At 43.0% G+C, this 16,701-nt stretch overlaps 2 protein-coding genes and 2 non-coding genes across 15 annotated transcripts in view; 3 read left to right on the top strand and 1 right to left on the bottom strand.

Moving 5' to 3' along the window:
• ubap2l (ubiquitin associated protein 2-like) overlaps positions 1 to 8,394 on the top strand; it is a 104,702-nt gene extending 96,308 nt beyond the window's left edge. For 9 of the 11 annotated variants that reach the window (XM_029731188.1, XM_029731192.1, XM_029731195.1 and 6 more), the window contains 3 exons: positions 6,212 to 6,282; positions 6,457 to 6,660; positions 6,801 to 8,394. In XM_029731188.1, coding sequence (XP_029587048.1) covers positions 6,212 to 6,282; positions 6,457 to 6,660; positions 6,801 to 6,896 — 371 coding nt within the window. In that variant the 3' untranslated portion in view covers positions 6,897 to 8,394. The remainder of the gene's footprint in view (positions 1 to 6,211; positions 6,283 to 6,456; positions 6,661 to 6,800) is intronic. The other 2 variants (XM_029731194.1, XM_029731190.1) reach the window with 1 other exon arrangement.
• Positions 1,739 to 1,811, top strand: trnag-ucc (transfer RNA glycine (anticodon UCC)). The gene has a single exon. It is a non-coding gene; the product is annotated as a tRNA-Gly (tRNA).
• Positions 8,395 to 9,010: 616 nt separating the features above from the next.
• hax1 (HCLS1 associated protein X-1) lies at positions 9,011 to 16,586 on the top strand. 2 transcript variants are annotated; one of them, XM_029731199.1, is made up of 7 exons: positions 9,011 to 9,195; positions 9,584 to 9,849; positions 10,209 to 10,441; positions 10,601 to 10,664; positions 14,324 to 14,454; positions 14,772 to 14,886; positions 15,213 to 16,586. In XM_029731199.1, exons 1-7 carry the CDS (start codon positions 9,122 to 9,124, stop codon positions 15,284 to 15,286), a joined length of 957 nt encoding a protein of 318 aa, XP_029587059.1. In that variant the 5' UTR covers positions 9,011 to 9,121; the 3' UTR covers positions 15,287 to 16,586. The 2 variants fall into 2 exon arrangements, with proteins under 2 accessions (XP_029587059.1, XP_029587060.1); XM_029731200.1 differs by having other exon boundaries at positions 9,012 to 9,195; positions 9,584 to 9,825.
• On the bottom strand, positions 12,966 to 13,040 carry trnaa-ugc (transfer RNA alanine (anticodon UGC)). Its single transcript has one exon. It is a non-coding gene; the product is annotated as a tRNA-Ala (tRNA).
• Positions 16,587 to 16,701: the final 115 nt, after the last annotated feature.

The raw sequence follows: 16,701 nt of genomic DNA, 5'->3' as shown, positions 1-16,701 counted from the left end.
ACAAAGCCTATCATCTCCAGACACTCAATACCATACCCCTAAGTATTTATATGCAGACCTGTTTGGTTTGAGTAACATCCAAGCTAGTGATTCCAAAAGTGTTTCTAACTGAGAGTTTAGACCTAGAAAAAAACATGACATTTGTTTTCTTAGCGTTTAAAACAAGTTTAAGCTGTAAAAGAGACCCCTGTAGTATCCTAAAATCAGACTCCAACTGCATTAAAGCTTGGTCCGCTGTTGGAGCAATAGAGTACATCACTGTGTCATCTGCATATAAATGGAATTTACAATATCTGACATCATCACCAATGTTGTTTATATAAAGTGAGAACAATAGTGGGCCAATTATTGAACCCTGAGGGACCCCTTTAAGTAACTGTAAGGGGTCAGACTTGACCCCGTCGACCCTGACGGCCTGAGTTCTATCTTTAAGAGAGTCATAAAACCATCGGCAGGCATCAGTGCCCAGTCCTATAGATGACAGCTTACTCAAAAGGATAGCATGGTCTACAGTGTCAAAAGCTTTTGACAAATCTACAAACAACGCAGCACAGTGCTTTCTATCATCTAAGGCATTTGCAATATCATTTACAACAAGCATAGTGGCCGATGTGGTACTGTGTTTAGATCTAAAACCAGATTGATTGGTGCTAAGAATACTGTTAGCAGAAAGAAAAGATTGTAACGGTTTGTTGACTATAGATTCTAGGATCTTTGCCAGACAAGGGAGCCTAGAGATGGGTCGAAAGTTATCCAAATCACTACCGTCACCTCCCTTATGTAATGGCAGAACAAAAGCTGCTTTCCACACCTTAGGGATATTTCCTGTGCTTAATGTTAGATTAAAAATGTGTGTCACTGAACCAGCAATGATAGGTGCAGCACACTTAAGTAAGAACGGGTCTAAATTGTCAGCGCCTAAGGATTTCTTAGTATCAATGGCACACAGGGCAGCTAGAACCTCTGCTTCGGTTATTTTCTGGAAACTAAAAACAGGGTTACCATTTTTCAGAGTAACGGTTGAAAAGCAAGACGAAAAATCAACTAACTGGCCAGTACCACAATGGCCACTTTTCCTTTCAAATAAAAAACCAGCAGAGATGAAATGCTTATTAAAAGCATCACGAATATCATTTTTTTCACTTAGAATACAGGAGTCTGAGGTCATTTGCTTAGGAAGAGAAACAGCAGAATTCCCCCGTTTGTGAATTAACGGTTTTCCAGAATTTTGCAGGATCTCCTGCAGAATCTGTCATAGCATTAAGGAAGTAATTTGAGTTTGCCTTTTTGACAGCTGCAGTACATTTATTTCTCAATTGCCTAAAAAACAGCCAATCAGCTGGAGTACCTGTTTTCCTCGCCAAGGCCCAGGCCCGATTCTTTTGCAGAAAAAGACCTGACAATTCAGGAGAGAACCAAGAACTGGTTCGGTTTCTTACTCTGTGATTCTTAAGTGGGGCATATTTATCAGACATAGAGGTAACAATAGAAGAGAAAAAAGCAAGGGCTAAAACCGGGTCCAGAAAGCAGCAAGTGGATAAAAACTCAGAGTGATATAAGTCAAGGATAAAAGCTTGCTGTGAGAAATGTTTATAATTTCTCTTAGAGATTATACAGGGATCAGAGTGTTTCAGCCTGGTATCACTAATACAAGCAATAGGGCAGTGGTCACTGATATCATTTGCAAAAACCCCACTGGCTGTGTATTATTTATGGGGGGTATTTGTTAGAATGCGTCTTCCCTGTGGCTCAGTTGGTAGAGCATGGTGTTTCCAACGCCAGGGTTGTGGGTTCGATTCCCACGGGGGGCCAGTACAAAAAAATGCATGAAATTAAATGTATGCTCTGGATAAGAGCGTCTGCTAAATGACTAAAATGTAAAATGTACATTTAAGTCATTTAGCAGACGCTCTTATCCAGAGCGATGTAGAATAATGTCTAGAGTAGATTTTACTGGTTCTTAAAGTTGGGACGGGTTGGTTTAGTTATCAGCTGAGTTACATTTAGCTCAGTACAAATGTCTTTTAATTTATCGGATACTGGTGAGAGCCAATCCAGGTTAAAATCTCCCAAAATCAATCATTCTGAGTTTGCATAATTAGACAGTATATCAGATCATTTGCATAGAGTACAAGGAGGAGCTGAGGGGGGGGGGGCGATATACCCCTGCTAGAGTTAAATGAGCATTATTACCAAGTACCAAATTTAAAACTAGACATTCATATTGCTTTGGGACAGAGGTTGATATGGACACAGAAACATTTAAGCAGCATTTTACATAAATCGCGATACCACCACCTCTATCAGCTCTCTAAATATTGTACCCAATCAACTGAACATCTGAATCAGGCACAGAATCACACAGCCACGATTCAGATACAATCAGTAGGTCAACATTTGATTGTGAGACCAAAATTTCAATAAAGTCCAACTTTTGAATCAGGCTTCTAGCATTCAAATGAATTATTCCAATGCCATTGCTATGGGAATTCATATCAGATGGAGTATCCAAGGTAGCACCTGAAGCTGCACTGGATGAGTAATAAACCATTTTCGAGCTATTGACAGAGCTCAATTTTATGGGGACAAGATTACTACTAACAATACCTCTCTGCATGTGAGTAGTATTCGCAATACGGTGATTGGACAATAATCTAGGAATTGCAGAAAGGTTGTTAACTGTAGTTTGTTCCATATTTGCAATTGAGGGACTAATTAATGAAACTGGGAGAGGAGCATTGAACATAAATCAAATTTATTTATATAGCCCTTCTTACATCAGCTGATATGTCAAAGTGCTGTACAGAAACCCAGCCTAAAACCCCAAACAGCAAGCAATGCTGGTGTAGAAGCACGGTGGCAAGGAAAAACTCCCTAGAAAGGCAAAAACCTAGGAAGAAACCTAGAGAGGAACCAGGCTATGAGGGGTGGCCAGTCCTCTTCTGGCTGTGCCGGGTGGAGATTATAACAGCACATGGCCAAGATGTTCAAATGTTCATAAATGACCAGCATGGTCAAATAATCATAGTAGTTGTCGAGGGTGCAACAAGTCAGTAACACAAGAGTAAGTGTCAGTTGGCTTTTTCATAGCCGATCTTTGAGAGTATCTCTACCGCTCCTGCTGTCTCTAAAGAGTTGAAAACAGCAGGTCTGGGACAGGTAGCACGTCTGGTGAATAGGTCAGGGTTCCAGCAGGTCTGGGACAGGTAGCACGTCCGGTGAACAGGTCAGGGTTCCATAGCTGCAGGCAGAACAGTTGGAACTGGAGCAGCAGCACAGCCAGGTGAACTGGGGACAGCAAGGAGTCATCAAGCCAGGTAGTCCTGAGGCATGGTCCTAGGGCTCAGGTCCTCCTAGAGAGAGAAAGAGAGAATTAGAGAGAGCATATTTAAATTCACACAGGACACCGGAAAAGACAAGAGAAATACTCCAGATGTGACAGACTGACCCTAGCCCCCCGACACATAAACTACTGCAGCATAAATACTGGAGGCTGAGACAGGAGGGGTCAGGAGACACTGTGGCCCCATCCGATGAAACCCCCGGACAGGGCCAAACAGGTAGGATATAACCCCACCCACTTTGCCAAAGCACAGCCTCCACACCACTGGAGGGATATCTCCAACCACCAACATACCATCCCGGGACAAGGCCGAGTATAGCCCACAAAGATATCCGCCACGGCACAGCCCAAGGGGGGCGCCAACCCAGACAGGAAGACCACGTCAGTGACTCAAGTGACGCACCCCTCCTAGGGACGGCATGGAAGAACACCAGTAAGCCAGTGACTCAGCCCCCGTAATAGGGGTAGAGGCAGAGAATCCCAGTGGAAAGAGGGGAAACCGGCCAGGCAGAGACAGCAAGGATGGTTCGTTGCTCCAGCCTTTCCGTTCACCTTCACACCCTTGGGCCAGACTACACTTAATCATAGGACCTACTGAAGAGATGTGTCTTCAGTAAAGACTTAAAGGTTGAGACCAAGTCTGCGTCTCTCACATGGGTAGGCAGACTGTTCCATAAAAATGGAGCTCTATAGGAGAAAGCCCTGCCTCCAGCTGTTTGCTTAGAAATTCTAGGAACAATTAGGAGTCTGATAGGGGAGCGTACAATCCCAAAAGTCAACCCCCGAAAATACACAACGTCAGGTATCAAAGGCTCTACATGAGGCAAGAGTAAGAGACATGTTGGTGGAGAGGATGCTGGAGCCATATCTGTTAAGATGTAAATTGTCCAGAAGAAATAGACCTGGTCGGTCTGTAAAAGCTGCAAAGTTATCCACAAAAGGAATTCCCATCGTGCAGCAGTATCCCTTAAGCCAGGTTTGTAATTGGTGTATACAACTAAAAACCATATCTGTGTAGCGTGGGGATGGAAATGGACCGGAAACAACGCACTGCTTCCCAGATTCCAGCATCGTATTTATCAATGTTTAAAAATCGTCTCTCAATTTCTCTGACTGCTGGAGTTTAATGTCATTTGACCCAACATGGACAATGACAGTTGAAGCGGCGGAGTGCTTGCTAATAAGTAGCGGTAGCATGGAATTTAGGTCAGGGATCCTAGCGCCAGGGTAGTAGAAGGTCTCAGCTTTCCGGATTGAAACGTTTCGGACCATGGATTTACCCACGACGAGAACGGAAGGACTACAGATGGGCTTATTAAACCATCATGTCATTCCTTCACTGCTCTTTTTGCTCTCCTTCCCCTACATTGATGCATCTAATACTTTAGATTAGCATCTAGTGACCATCTTCTAGAAAGTGCTATATTGCTCCTTTACAGCCTTGTACTGAGAATGTTTCAATCCAAGGTGTATATAATTGATTGGATTTAAAATGGTGCTTTTCCGGTGCACAAAGTGCTTTGCATAGTAAGGGGGGGGGCAACTCCTCTTCCACCACCAATGTGTAGCACACATTTGGCACACTCACCATTTTGTGCCAGAATGCTCACCACACATCAGCTATGCCAATTTGGGAGTAAGGGACCTGACGATCGATCCGTCTCAGCTCGAAACATTGTCTTGATTAAAAGTGGTGTAGGAGCAATAATGGTATAGGAGCAAATCATGTACAAGCCATTATAGCAATAGGAATGGTATAGGAGCAAATCATGTACAAGCCTTTTTGTTTCTCTGTGAGTACACGTCCAAGTAATCCATCTGGCTCCGCGGCTTTGTGAATGTTGACCTGTTTAAAGGTCACATCGGCTACTGAGAGCGTGATCACACAGTTGTCCAGAACAGCTGGTGCTCTCATGCATGCTTGCTTCGAGGCACTGGGCAGCTCGCAGCTGAGTTTCACTTTGTAGTCCGTAATATTTTTCAAGCCCTGCCACATCTGACGAGTGTCAGAGTCGTTGTAGTACGATTCAATCTTAGTCCTGTATTGATGCTTTGCCTGATGTTTTGTCGGAGGGCATAGCGGGATTTCTTATAAGCGTCCGGATTAGTGTCCCGCTCCTTGAAAGTGGCAGCTCTAGCCTTTAGCTCGGAGTGGATGTTGCCTGTAATCCATGGCTTCTGGTTGGGAAATGTACGTATGGTCACTGTGGGGACGATGTCGTCGATGCACTTATTGATGAAGCCGGTGACTGAGGTGGTATACTCCTCAATAGCATTGGATGAATCCTGGAACATATTCCAGTCTGCTAGCGAAACAGTCCTGTAGCGTAGTATCCGCATCATCTGACCACTTCCGAATTGATCGAGTCACTGGTGCTTCCTGCTTTAGTTTTTGCTTGTAAGCAGGAATCAGGAGGATAGAACTATGGTCAGATTTGCCAAATGGAGGGCGAGGGAGAGCTTTTTATGCGTCTGTGTGTGGAGTAAAGGTGGTCTAGAGGTTTTTTTCCTCTGGTTGCACATTGACAAGACATTTGCCTGCATTAAATTCCCCGGCCACTAGCAGCACCGCTTCTGGATGAGCATTTTCTTGTTTGCTTATGGCCTTACACAGCTCGTTGAGTGCGGTCTTAGTGCCAGCATAGGTTTGTGGTGGTAAATAGACTGCTATGAATAATATAGATGAAAACTAGTCATTACAATGTGATGTACATTTGACTGCATTACTTTACATCTGGAAACTGCTGCCTTACTCCCGGACCATTCTGTGGATCTGACTCCCAGGGGTTTCCTTACCTCTCCTGCAGGGGTTGAGACCTGTAGACATGGTGAAGTAAATATGTCCGAACCCCTTTGTTTCCTCTGCAGGAGTCTCGGTCACGTCAAGCAACACAGGGGTCCCAGACATTTCAGGGTCTGTTTACACAAAGACACAGCAGGTGAGAATGATGCTACAGTGGTACAAACACTGGAATAAATGTATCTGTTCTGAGACATACGGAAAATTTATGACAACCAGTGTCTGTATAAAAGGTTGTATGTATGCAAACAAATGTAAAAACCGCACACTAGTAAGGACAGGGCGACCAACGTTGTTGTGTTTATCCCTCCAGCAGCAGTCTTTTGAGAAGCAGCAGGGTTTCCATGCAACCACACCGGCAACTTCCTTCAGCCTGCCCTCGGCCCTGGGCAGTGGTGGTCCCATCAACCCCCCAGCCGCGGCTGGTTACGCTCCGGCCCCCTTCATGCACATCCTGGCACCGCACCAGCAGCCCCACTCTCAGATCCTGCACCACCATCTGCAGCAGGACGGACAGGTACAGTGTGTGTGTCACGGCACATGTGTGTGTTGTGACTGCGTGTGTGTGACGGTGCATGTATCACACTGTATCTTGGAGAGAATTAGCTAGCACTGGATACCTTGCCTATGATCTTTTCCTATTTTCTCTCCTAACAGAGTGGCACTGGACAGCGCAGCCAGAATGCTTCACTTCAACAGAAAACCCAGATCAACAAGTCTGCATACAACAGCTACAACTGGGGGGCCAACTAACACCTGGCCCCATGTGCCCAAAGTCTGACAGAAAGGGGGGTATCCTTCCCCACAAACGGTCTCCATGTAACCCCCGCTCTCTTAGAGATCCCCTCCCCACTCTTTCTGTTCAGCACACCGGCAGTACTCACCCCTGTCATGGGTGTCGCTGAGCTGAGAGGCAGTCTTGTAAGAGGGGGATGGAGTTAAATGGTTATAGTAACAGACCATTAAGAGCAGAGTATTGAGTGTCTGGAATTTGTATCATGTCCAACCCCCCTCCCTTTCGCTCTGTTGTATGTAACATAGAGCTGTTTTCTAATATAAATGTTTTTTTTTGTGTTTTTTTACTGATGGGAGGAACAAAGAAAATGTTGAAGGCAGGAGACAGGCTGGTTTTCTATTCTCACCCTCTCCCCCTTATACTTGGGCGAAATGTAACCTTCCCACCATAAACCCAAACAGATTAACTTTTTCCTTTGTTTCCCATTGAGTTTGTACAACATTTTAGTTTTAAGAATGGATTTTCTAAATTACCATTATGTATATGTGTGTATGCACATGTGCGGAGTGTTTTTGTGTGTACACTGGTGGGCCTTGGGTGTGTACTGGTCTTCTCGTTACTCCCAAACGCAGTCATACCAAACACACTCATACCATGTAAAATGATTTCCCATGTTTCCTATGTTGTAAAATAGCTTTACCTCTGATTAAAAATGTAACATTTGTAGATTGTTGCTTTTTCTGCAAGACATCTGGAGTACAAAATGACGCAGTACTAGAGGCCAGGGCAGTACTAGAGGCCAGGGCAGTACTAGAGGCCCTTACCTACCTGTGTTGAACTTCAGTTCAGTTTCTAATCCCCCCCCCCCCCCCCCAATATATTAGGAAAGCTGCAGCAATGATTACTGATGGACAAAATTGTACTATGGTTTTGTCAGATTTTGTTTTTGTACTGTGCGTTAAAAAAAAAATATTTAAATGGCTAAACTTGTCTTGTACATATAAAAAAAAACAAGTACTGTAGTCCTTGTTTGTTCAATGGCTTCCTTTCTCAGATCCTCACTTGTTAGCTTTTTTGTTTCATGTTTTTTTTTTTTTTGTAAAAAATATATAAATATTAAGTAAATAAAACAGGAAAAATACATTTTCATCATTTGGATGTGAATGTCTTTTTTTTAAAGAAACTATTTTTCTATCATGTGGCTTGTAAATACAGAAGTCTTTTTTTTCTTCAATTTAGTCAGCTAAACACAGTGGTGCCCAGTCTTGGTTGGGGCAGTCATTCTGCAAGTTTCCCTATCTCATTTCTATATAAAACAATATTGATATAATTCAAAAGACCTGGATTGAAGGGAACCCTCAAGGACAGTCTTACATTAACAGGATTGGACATCGGTGCTCTGTAGTCATCCAAGGAAGTTGGGGTGGGCAGGGCTGTGTTCTTACACAGTTGGTTTGGAGGACTAGCAGTATCAAATAAAATTCAACTCAGTGATTGTTTCTCTGTAGAACTCTGCATGGTGCATTCTTGTCTTTTTTTTCAGAAAAAATAGCATTTTGGTGAGCTAGAAGGTAACATTTCAGGTAATTTCATTGAGTCATTTGTGTATCGATATTTCCTTCACAGACTAGCCTGTTGCACTTAAAATTTAAAGCACATCTAATTTGTTAAATAAATCCATTGTATTGACCTGAAAGAAATTAACTTGCTACACAATTACTTTGAGGGGACTAATAATCACTCACACCAGTGCTGCCGCTGGGCCTCTTGAAGTGGAGATCTAGGTACAACGAAAGATATGCGTTGCATGTCAATGCAGAGCTCGCCAGATTGTAGTCCTAAAACCAGTTACCTTTGGTTCGTTCAGCATCCATATGCGAAAAAATTATGAATGGGGAAAGAATATGGTTTTGGAATAAACGCCGAAAATAAGGTTTGAGATAATGAAAGTCGGTTAACATGACCATTATGATGCCTTTGTGTTTTATTTATTGCATAGCTAAGTGACGTTTGCTAATGGAGATTATCGCAGAACAAAACGTATAAAAATATCCTAAAGCGAACCATGGCGTAGTTGGTGCCTACAAAAATACGCCATTACTATTGCCCTACGGTCGGTGTGTTCCAAAACCGTCGGTTGCGTCATTCTTCAGGGAAGTCCGGCTTTACGGCAGTGTTGACATCGTCCTTCGACTGTCGTTCAGCATGAAGTAGCTACGTTTACATCAAACGTTTGATTCAAATGAGCTTATTTGATCTATTTCGTGGATTTTTTTGGGTACCTGGAGGAGGCCATGATCGTGGTGAGGGCCGAAGGTGAGATACCTAAAGACAGCTAGCTTCAGGCTAGTTTACTAGCTAACGTTAGCCACTTGACTAGCTAACTAGATAGTATAAATGGCGTTGCATAACCTGCTAAATAATTAGTGTCTTGAAGCCAATTAAACCACCGCTGTAACTAGCATAGCTGACAAGCTATATGTTTGGCTAGGTATTTAGTGTTACGTATTTTATTTGCTTGTCTTCTACCACGAAAGAAGTATTGGATTTGACATAACTTGAAACGTGTCATTTGCTCCAGAGACCAGGAGGTGGGGCTAAAGTGTAGGTTAAATGGTACTTTCTTGTACAAGCACTGCTGCTTAGATGCACAGTGACATGTCTTTAAAGTTTGTCTTGGCTCACTTTTCCTAATCTTGCTCAGGGACCCCTTCTTCGATGGCATGACCCATGATGATGATGATGATGATAATGATGATGATGAAGAGGAGGATGGAATCTACTTTGATGGTTCCCAGGGTGGTGGTGGCCAGCAGGACCTGTTTGATAATCAGTGGAGGTTTGGGTTCAGCATGGGCCCAAACGGAGTGAGGATCCAGGAGCCTGAGATGTTTGGCCAGTTCTTCAGAGAGATGGAGATCTTCTCACAGCTAGGGCAATACGAGGGTCAGTTTGGAGTAGGACTGTTTGGTAGGAGCAGTCAGTCATCCTTGGCCTGGTCTCAATATTTTTCATGACAAGGAGTTGGTATGACACAAAACCAGGACAACCCTCAGACATACCTCTACCAAGTTGATATTTACAGGGGAATGCTGATTTTGTGTAGTGTGAATGAAATTCCCTGGTTAAAAAATATGGTTATAGATGAGCCATGTCGTTACTACTGGTTTAGTTATTTAACTAAGAAATATGTGTTCACTAATGTTTGCCAATTGCCATAACCAACTGAGCATCATCTCTGTAATAGACTGGTCTAATAACACTATTACTCTAATTACTGTTTAATATTCTAAACACTATCAATCTCTGTGACCTCTCCCTCATTCCAGGTGTTCCCAGTATTGAGGTGCCCCTTTCCCAGGACAGGTCAGAGAAAGGTGGGGGAGGATACAGTGGAAACTCCTTGAGGGACTTCATGTTGAAAGGCCCCAATGACTGCCCATGCGGGCCAACTGGGCTACCCTCAGGACCATCAGGAGGCCCCAGGGTCGATAAGAACCCTCCATCTGGTGACCCATGTTTCCCGAACACACCCTTTGATCGCTGGACACCCTTTTCTAAGGTATAGGAGAGATCTATCCCAGTCATCATTCTCAAATTACATTATAGTACATTCTGAAGAATCATTTTATGAGCTACACATCCTACGGGTGGTTACTTTTTGTGTACAGTTTATTCTCTTCATTAATCATGTCCTTTGATTATCTTTTATTTTCTCCAGTTCAATGATATTTGGAGAGGAAGGCTACAAAGGGGTCAAAAGCAGGAGCCGAAAGCAGACAGAGGTATGGGCATGTTATTGTCAAACGGCCAAGTTATTTGGATTTAGACGCAAGGTCCTGTAAAATCAAATTTTATTTGTCACGTGCGGCGAATTCCTTCAGGTTGACCTTACCGTGAAATGCTTACTTACAAGCCCTTAACCAACAATGCAGTTTTAAGAAAATAGAGTTAAGAAAATAAATAAACTAAAGTAAAAAAAAAATACAAATAAAAGTAACACAGTAAAATAACAATAATGAGTCTATATACAGGGGGTACCGATACCGAGTCAATGTGCGAGGCTAATTTGTACATGTAGGTAGGGGTAAAGTGACTATGCTTAGATGATGAACTGCGAGTAGCAGCAGTGTAAAAACAAAAGGTGTGGGTGTCAATGCAAATAGTCCAGGTGTCCATTTGATTAATTGTTCAGCAGTCTTACGGCTTGAGGGTAGAAGCTGTTAAGGAGCCTTTTGGACCTAGACTTGGCACTCTGGTACCGCTTGCTGTGCGGCAGCAGAGAGAACAGTCTATGACTTAGGTGACTGGAGTCTTTGACAATTTTTTGGACCTTCCTCTGACACCACCTAGTATATACATTTGAAGTCAGAAGTTTACATAAACTTAGGTTGGCGTCATTAAAACTCATTTTTCAACCACTCCACAAATTTCTTGTTAACAAACTATAGTTTTGGCAAGTCGGTTAGGACATCTACTTTGTGCATGACACAAGTTATTGTGCATGACAGATTATTTAACTTATTCACTGTATCACAACTCCAGTGGGTCAGAAGTTTACATACACTAAGTTGACTGTGCCTTTAAACAGCTTGGAAAATTCCAGAAAATTATGTCATGCTTTAGAAGCTTCTGATAGGCTAATTGACATCATTTGAGTCAATTGGAGGTGTACCTGTGGATCTATTTCAAGGCCTACCTTCAAACTCAGTGCCTCTTTTCTTGACATCATGGGGAAATCAAAAAAAATCTGCCAAGACCTCAAAAAAAAATGTAGACCTCCACAAGTCTGTTTCATCCTTGGGAGCAATTTCCAAACGTCTGAAGGTACCACGTTCATCTGTACAAACAATAGTACACAAGTATAAACACCATGGGACCACGCAGCCGTCATACCGCTCAGGAAGGAGACACGTTCTGTCTGTTAGAGATGAACGTACTTTGGTGCGAAAAGTGCAAATCAATCCCAGAACAACAGCAAAGGACCTTGTGAAGATGCTGGAGGAAACAGGTACAAAAGTATCTATATCCACAGTAAAACAAATCCTATAACGACATAACCTGAAAGGCCGCTCAGCAAGGAAGAAGCCACTGCTCCAAAACCGCCATAAAAAAGCCAGACTACGGTTTGCAACTGCACATGGGGACAAAGATCGTACTTTTTGGAGAAGTGTCCTCTGGTCTGATGAAACAAAAATAGAACTGTTTGGCCATAATGACCATCATTATGTTTGGAGGAAAAAGGGGGAGGCTTGCAAGCCGAAGAACACCATCCCAACTGTGAAGCACAGGGGTGGCAGCATCATGTTGTGGGGGTGCTTTGCTGCAGGAGGGACTGGTGCACTTCACAAAATAGATGGCATCATGAGGAGGGAAAATGATGTGGATATATTGAAGCAACATCTCCTGACATCAGTCAGGAGTTAAAGCTTGGTCGCAAATGGACAATGACCCCAAGCATACTTCCAAAGTTGTGGCAAAATGGCCTAAGGACAACAAATTGAATGTATTTGAGATGGCCATTACAAAGCCCTTACCTCAATCCCATAGAAAATTTGTGGGCAGAACTGAAAAAGCGTGTGCGGGCAAGGAGGCCTACATTCTGTTACACCAGCTCTGTCGGGTGAATTTTGGCCTATTCCTCCTAACTTATTGTGGGAAGTTTGTGGAAAGGCTACCCGAAACGTTTGACCCAAGTTAAACAATTTAAAGGCAATGCTACCAAATACTAATTGTGTGTATGTAATTTTCGTACCCACTGGGAATGTGATGAAAGAAATAAAAGCTGAAATAAATCATTCTCTCTATTATTCTGACATTTCACATTCTTAAAATAAAGTGGTGATCCTAACTGACCTAAGACAGGGAATTTTTACTAGGATTAAATGTCAGGAATTGTGAAAAACTGAGTTTAAATGTATTCAGACTTCAACTGTAGGTCCTGGATAGCAGGAAGCTTGACCCCAGTGATCTTACATTTACATTACATTTCAGTCATTTAGCAGACGCTCTTATCCAGAGCGACTTACAGTAGTGAATGCATACATTTCAATTCATACATTTATTTTTTGATTTTTTTATGTACTGGCCCCCCGTGGGAATCGAACCCACAACCCTGGCGTTGCAAACACCATGCTCTACCAACTGAGCCACAGGGAGGCCTGGGCCGTATGCACTACCCTCTATAGAGCCTTACGGTCGGATGCCGAGCAGTTGCCATACCAGGCGGTGATGCAACCGGTCAGGATGCTCTCGATGGTACAGCTGTAGAACTTTTTGAGGATCTAAGGACCCATGACAAATCTTTTCAGTCTCCTGAGGGGGAAAAGGCGTTGTCGTGCCCTCTTCACGACTTTCTTGGTTAGTTTGGACCATGATAGTTTGTTGGTGATGTGGACACCAAGGAACTTGAAACTCTCGACCCGCTCCACTACAGCCCCATCGATGTGAATGGGGGCGTGCTCAGCCCTCCTTTTCCTGTAGTCCATGATTATCTCCTTTGTCTTCCTCACGTTGAGGGAGAGGTAGTTGCCCTGGCACCACATTGCCAGGTCTCTGACCTCCTCCCTAAAGGCTGTCTCATTGTTGTCGGTGATTAGGCCTTAACACCGTTGTCGTCAGCAAACTTAATGATGGTGTTGGAGTCATGCTTGATCACGCATACGTTGGTGAACAGGGAGTACTGGAGGGGACTAAGCACGCACCCCTGAGGGGCCCCCATGTTGAGGATCAGCATGGCAGATGTATTGTGCCTATCCTTACCACCTGGTGGCGGCCTGTCGGGAAGTCCAGGATCCAGTTGCAGAGGTGTTTAGTCCCAGGGTTCTTAGCTAAGTGATGGGCTTTGTGGGCACTATGGTGTTGGAACACTGAGCTGTAGTCAATGAACAGCATTCTCACATAGATGTTCCTTTTGTCCAGGTGGGAAAAGGGCAGTGTGGAGTGGGATTGCGTCATCTCCGGATCAGCTGGTGCTCTCATGCATGCTTCAGTGTTGCTTTCACCGACGCGAGCATTAAAGGCGTTTAGCCTGTCTGGTAGGCTCGCGTCACTGGGAAGCTCGCGGCTGGGTTTACCTTTGTAGCCCGTAATAGTTTGCAAGCCCTGCCACATCCGACCAGTGTCAGAGCCTGGTGTGGTGGGATTCAATCTTAGTTCTGTATTGACGCTTTGCCTGTTTGATGGTTCGTCTGAGGGCATAGCGGGATTTCTTATAAGCGTCCGGATTAGTGTCCTGCTCCTTGAAAGTGCTTTAGGGTTGGGTTCTGGTATAATACTCATCATATTAGCAAATGGCAAACTTTTTAATACTGTAGTTTGATAAAGACGCTGTAACAAAGGTAGATGATGAAAATATCTGACTTCTGCAGCCTTCTCTACAGTTACCTGTCTTGTTTTTTGTTGGATTTCCATAATTTCAATTTCCCAAACACCATCTCCTCAGATCTGGACTCGCAAGTCTCCTTTGGAGGGCTTGATCAGATTCTAGCGCCACCTGCTTGGTCTTCTACTCAGCCAAAGATGCGCTCTTACTTCCAGTCGGTCACTGTCACCAAAGTGGTGAAGCCTGATGGGGTAAGAGATACAGTTCACCTCGCAATGGTAGACAATAGAAATATGCATACTTATTTTTGAATGTTGTATCTTGGTCTACAGTAAAGTGCTCCCTGTTTTTTCCAAGATGGTCAACATGGAGGCACTCCATTTCTGCATCCCTATAGACCCTGGTCAAAAGTAGTGCACTACATAGGGAATAGGGTGCCATTTGGGATGCACACCATGTTCAATCCACACCATGTTCAATCCACTGTTCAGAACCATGCAGAGTTATAGAACCCTTATAGAGTTTCTATGACAGTCTTGGATGTTCTGTTTGTATGTGTTTTGTTTAGAGTGTTGAGGAGAGGCGCACAGTCCAAGATGGCCAGGGGAACGAGGAAACCACAGTGACTTATATAGGGGGGTGCGAGGGGGTACAGGATCAAGCCGGACCGCTCTTACCACCAGGTCAGTGTCCTCCAGTAGGGTTTATGTTTCTAGTCCCCAAACTGATGCCCCGTTTACTGTATCATATGTCATTTAGCAGATGCAGAAATGGCATCATGAAATGGCAGATCATAGTCAATTACATAGACCTATGATTTGACACAATTGTATGTGAAAATACCTTGACACTGAGAACCTTACATGGTCAAGGTTGGCAGCCATGTATTTATCACTGAATATGGGGGGAAACTGAATCTTGTGATGATACGTAAAATGCCTTATCAACCTCCAACAGAACGTTGTGCAACGGACTTAACAGTATATTGAAACAGATTTTTTCCCCCCAGGTGGCACACACTCCTTTTCGGAAATGCACGATGATCTTTCCTTGTTTTCCAAATTCTTTGGAGGCAGGAGGTGAACTATCGATTGGGAGCTCGGAAGAAGAATAAATGTCAAATCATTTCTAGACATTATTTCACTGTATGGTATTGTGGTAAAGTAATATTTAGGGTTGGTTATATTTTCAGTAAGGATTTAATGAAGCCTGTTGTTTATTGCCTCTCTTAACTATGGGCAGGCTGGATAAACTAAGCTTGGTCCCAGATCTGTTTGTGCTCTTGCCACTCCATTGCTCATTGTCAAGCCAAAAATGACTTGGCATGACAATGAGTGACAAGGAGTTGGCATGATTGTACAACAGACTGGCACTCAGGCTAGAATCAACTATGATTGCCAAAAAAACGGAGTATTTCTGTATAGTAAAACGTGTAGCATGGCAGTGTGATTCTTAATTGACCAATACCCACTAAGTGAGCTAGGCAGAAAATATTATGGACAAAATTGAAGAGTCAAATAACCTTTTTGTGAATAGTTTGCAGAAATAGCTCAACCTAAATCAAGCATAAGAAAATTCTGACTTGTCAATAGGGATATTTTATTTTTGTTAAGTCCTTTTCAAATTCTGCAATGTGAATTTATGACTGAACAATAGAGGCGTAATATATTTACACGGAGTGTTTTTCTAATAAAATTGCGATGTTTGTTTAAATCTGAAAAACGACCTGTCGAGGGCCCTGGTCAAAAGTAGTGCACTATTTAGGTAATAGGGTGTCATTTGGGACACAGAACACTCACATGAGGACCTCTAACCCTTTTGCCTCAATTTGCGTCACACTACTCAGAAGCATTTGCATTTTTTGTAGATCACACACAAATTGTTTTGCCATTTCTATGAAGTAAGATTGAAAAAGAACTAGGCTCTTGCAACAATTAAATGGTATTTCCAGAAAACAAGCGTAACTTGTACCTTTTTGTTGTTGCCTGAGGACAAACTGAAGTAATTTTGAAGGTTGTTGACCTGCCTTCAACAAAAGCATTGCTACATGTACTCTGTAATATGGGTTAACATTAATGTGATCTTCATGATGGCATTTGCTCCTACATTTTTGCTTTGCAAAAGACACACAATCTGATGTATGGCTAGTGTATGTTTTTGCCAGATACTTCTGTAGGTGTGGTGTTAATGGCTTGTTAAACAACAGTCCAAGGCTTCTGAATTTAAAATGTACTTGATGTCATACACTTATTTCTTGAGAAGCAAGAGAGCTAGTAAAGGTTTAGAAGAGATAGGATGGTCATCTTATTGATGATGGATGATTATCATAATTTAGCTAAATGCTCACCTCAACTGGTTTAAGAAATAAAAAATGTAATCTGCAGTTTGTTTTTGACCTCGTGCTTGGCAACAGTAGTGTCAATTGTCTTACTGCAAGTAACTTATCAAGCATAGTTGCAGACTTTATTTGCTAGATTCTCCTACTCCTAGTAACCTAC

Source organism: Salmo trutta, chromosome 34 (genome assembly GCF_901001165.1).
Source record: "Salmo trutta chromosome 34, fSalTru1.1, whole genome shotgun sequence".
In the NCBI taxonomy this organism is placed as follows: Eukaryota; Metazoa; Chordata; class Actinopteri; order Salmoniformes; family Salmonidae; genus Salmo; species Salmo trutta.
The sequence above is the reverse complement of the archived record's forward strand: the minus strand, read 5'-3'. Positions and strand labels throughout refer to the sequence as shown.

Excerpts from the sequence above, each read along its gene's own strand:
- hax1 (XM_029731199.1), top strand. The coding sequence starts at position 9,122 with ATGAGCTTATTTGATCTATTTCGTGGATTTTTTTGGGTACCTGGAGGA. Across the intron at positions 9,196-9,583 it reads GATCGTGGTGAGGGCCGAAG|GGACCCCTTCTTCGATGGCA; the intron begins GTGAGATACCTA and ends AATCTTGCTCAG. Across the intron at positions 14,887-15,212 it reads CGGACCGCTCTTACCACCAG|GTGGCACACACTCCTTTTCG; the intron begins GTCAGTGTCCTC and ends TTTTCCCCCCAG.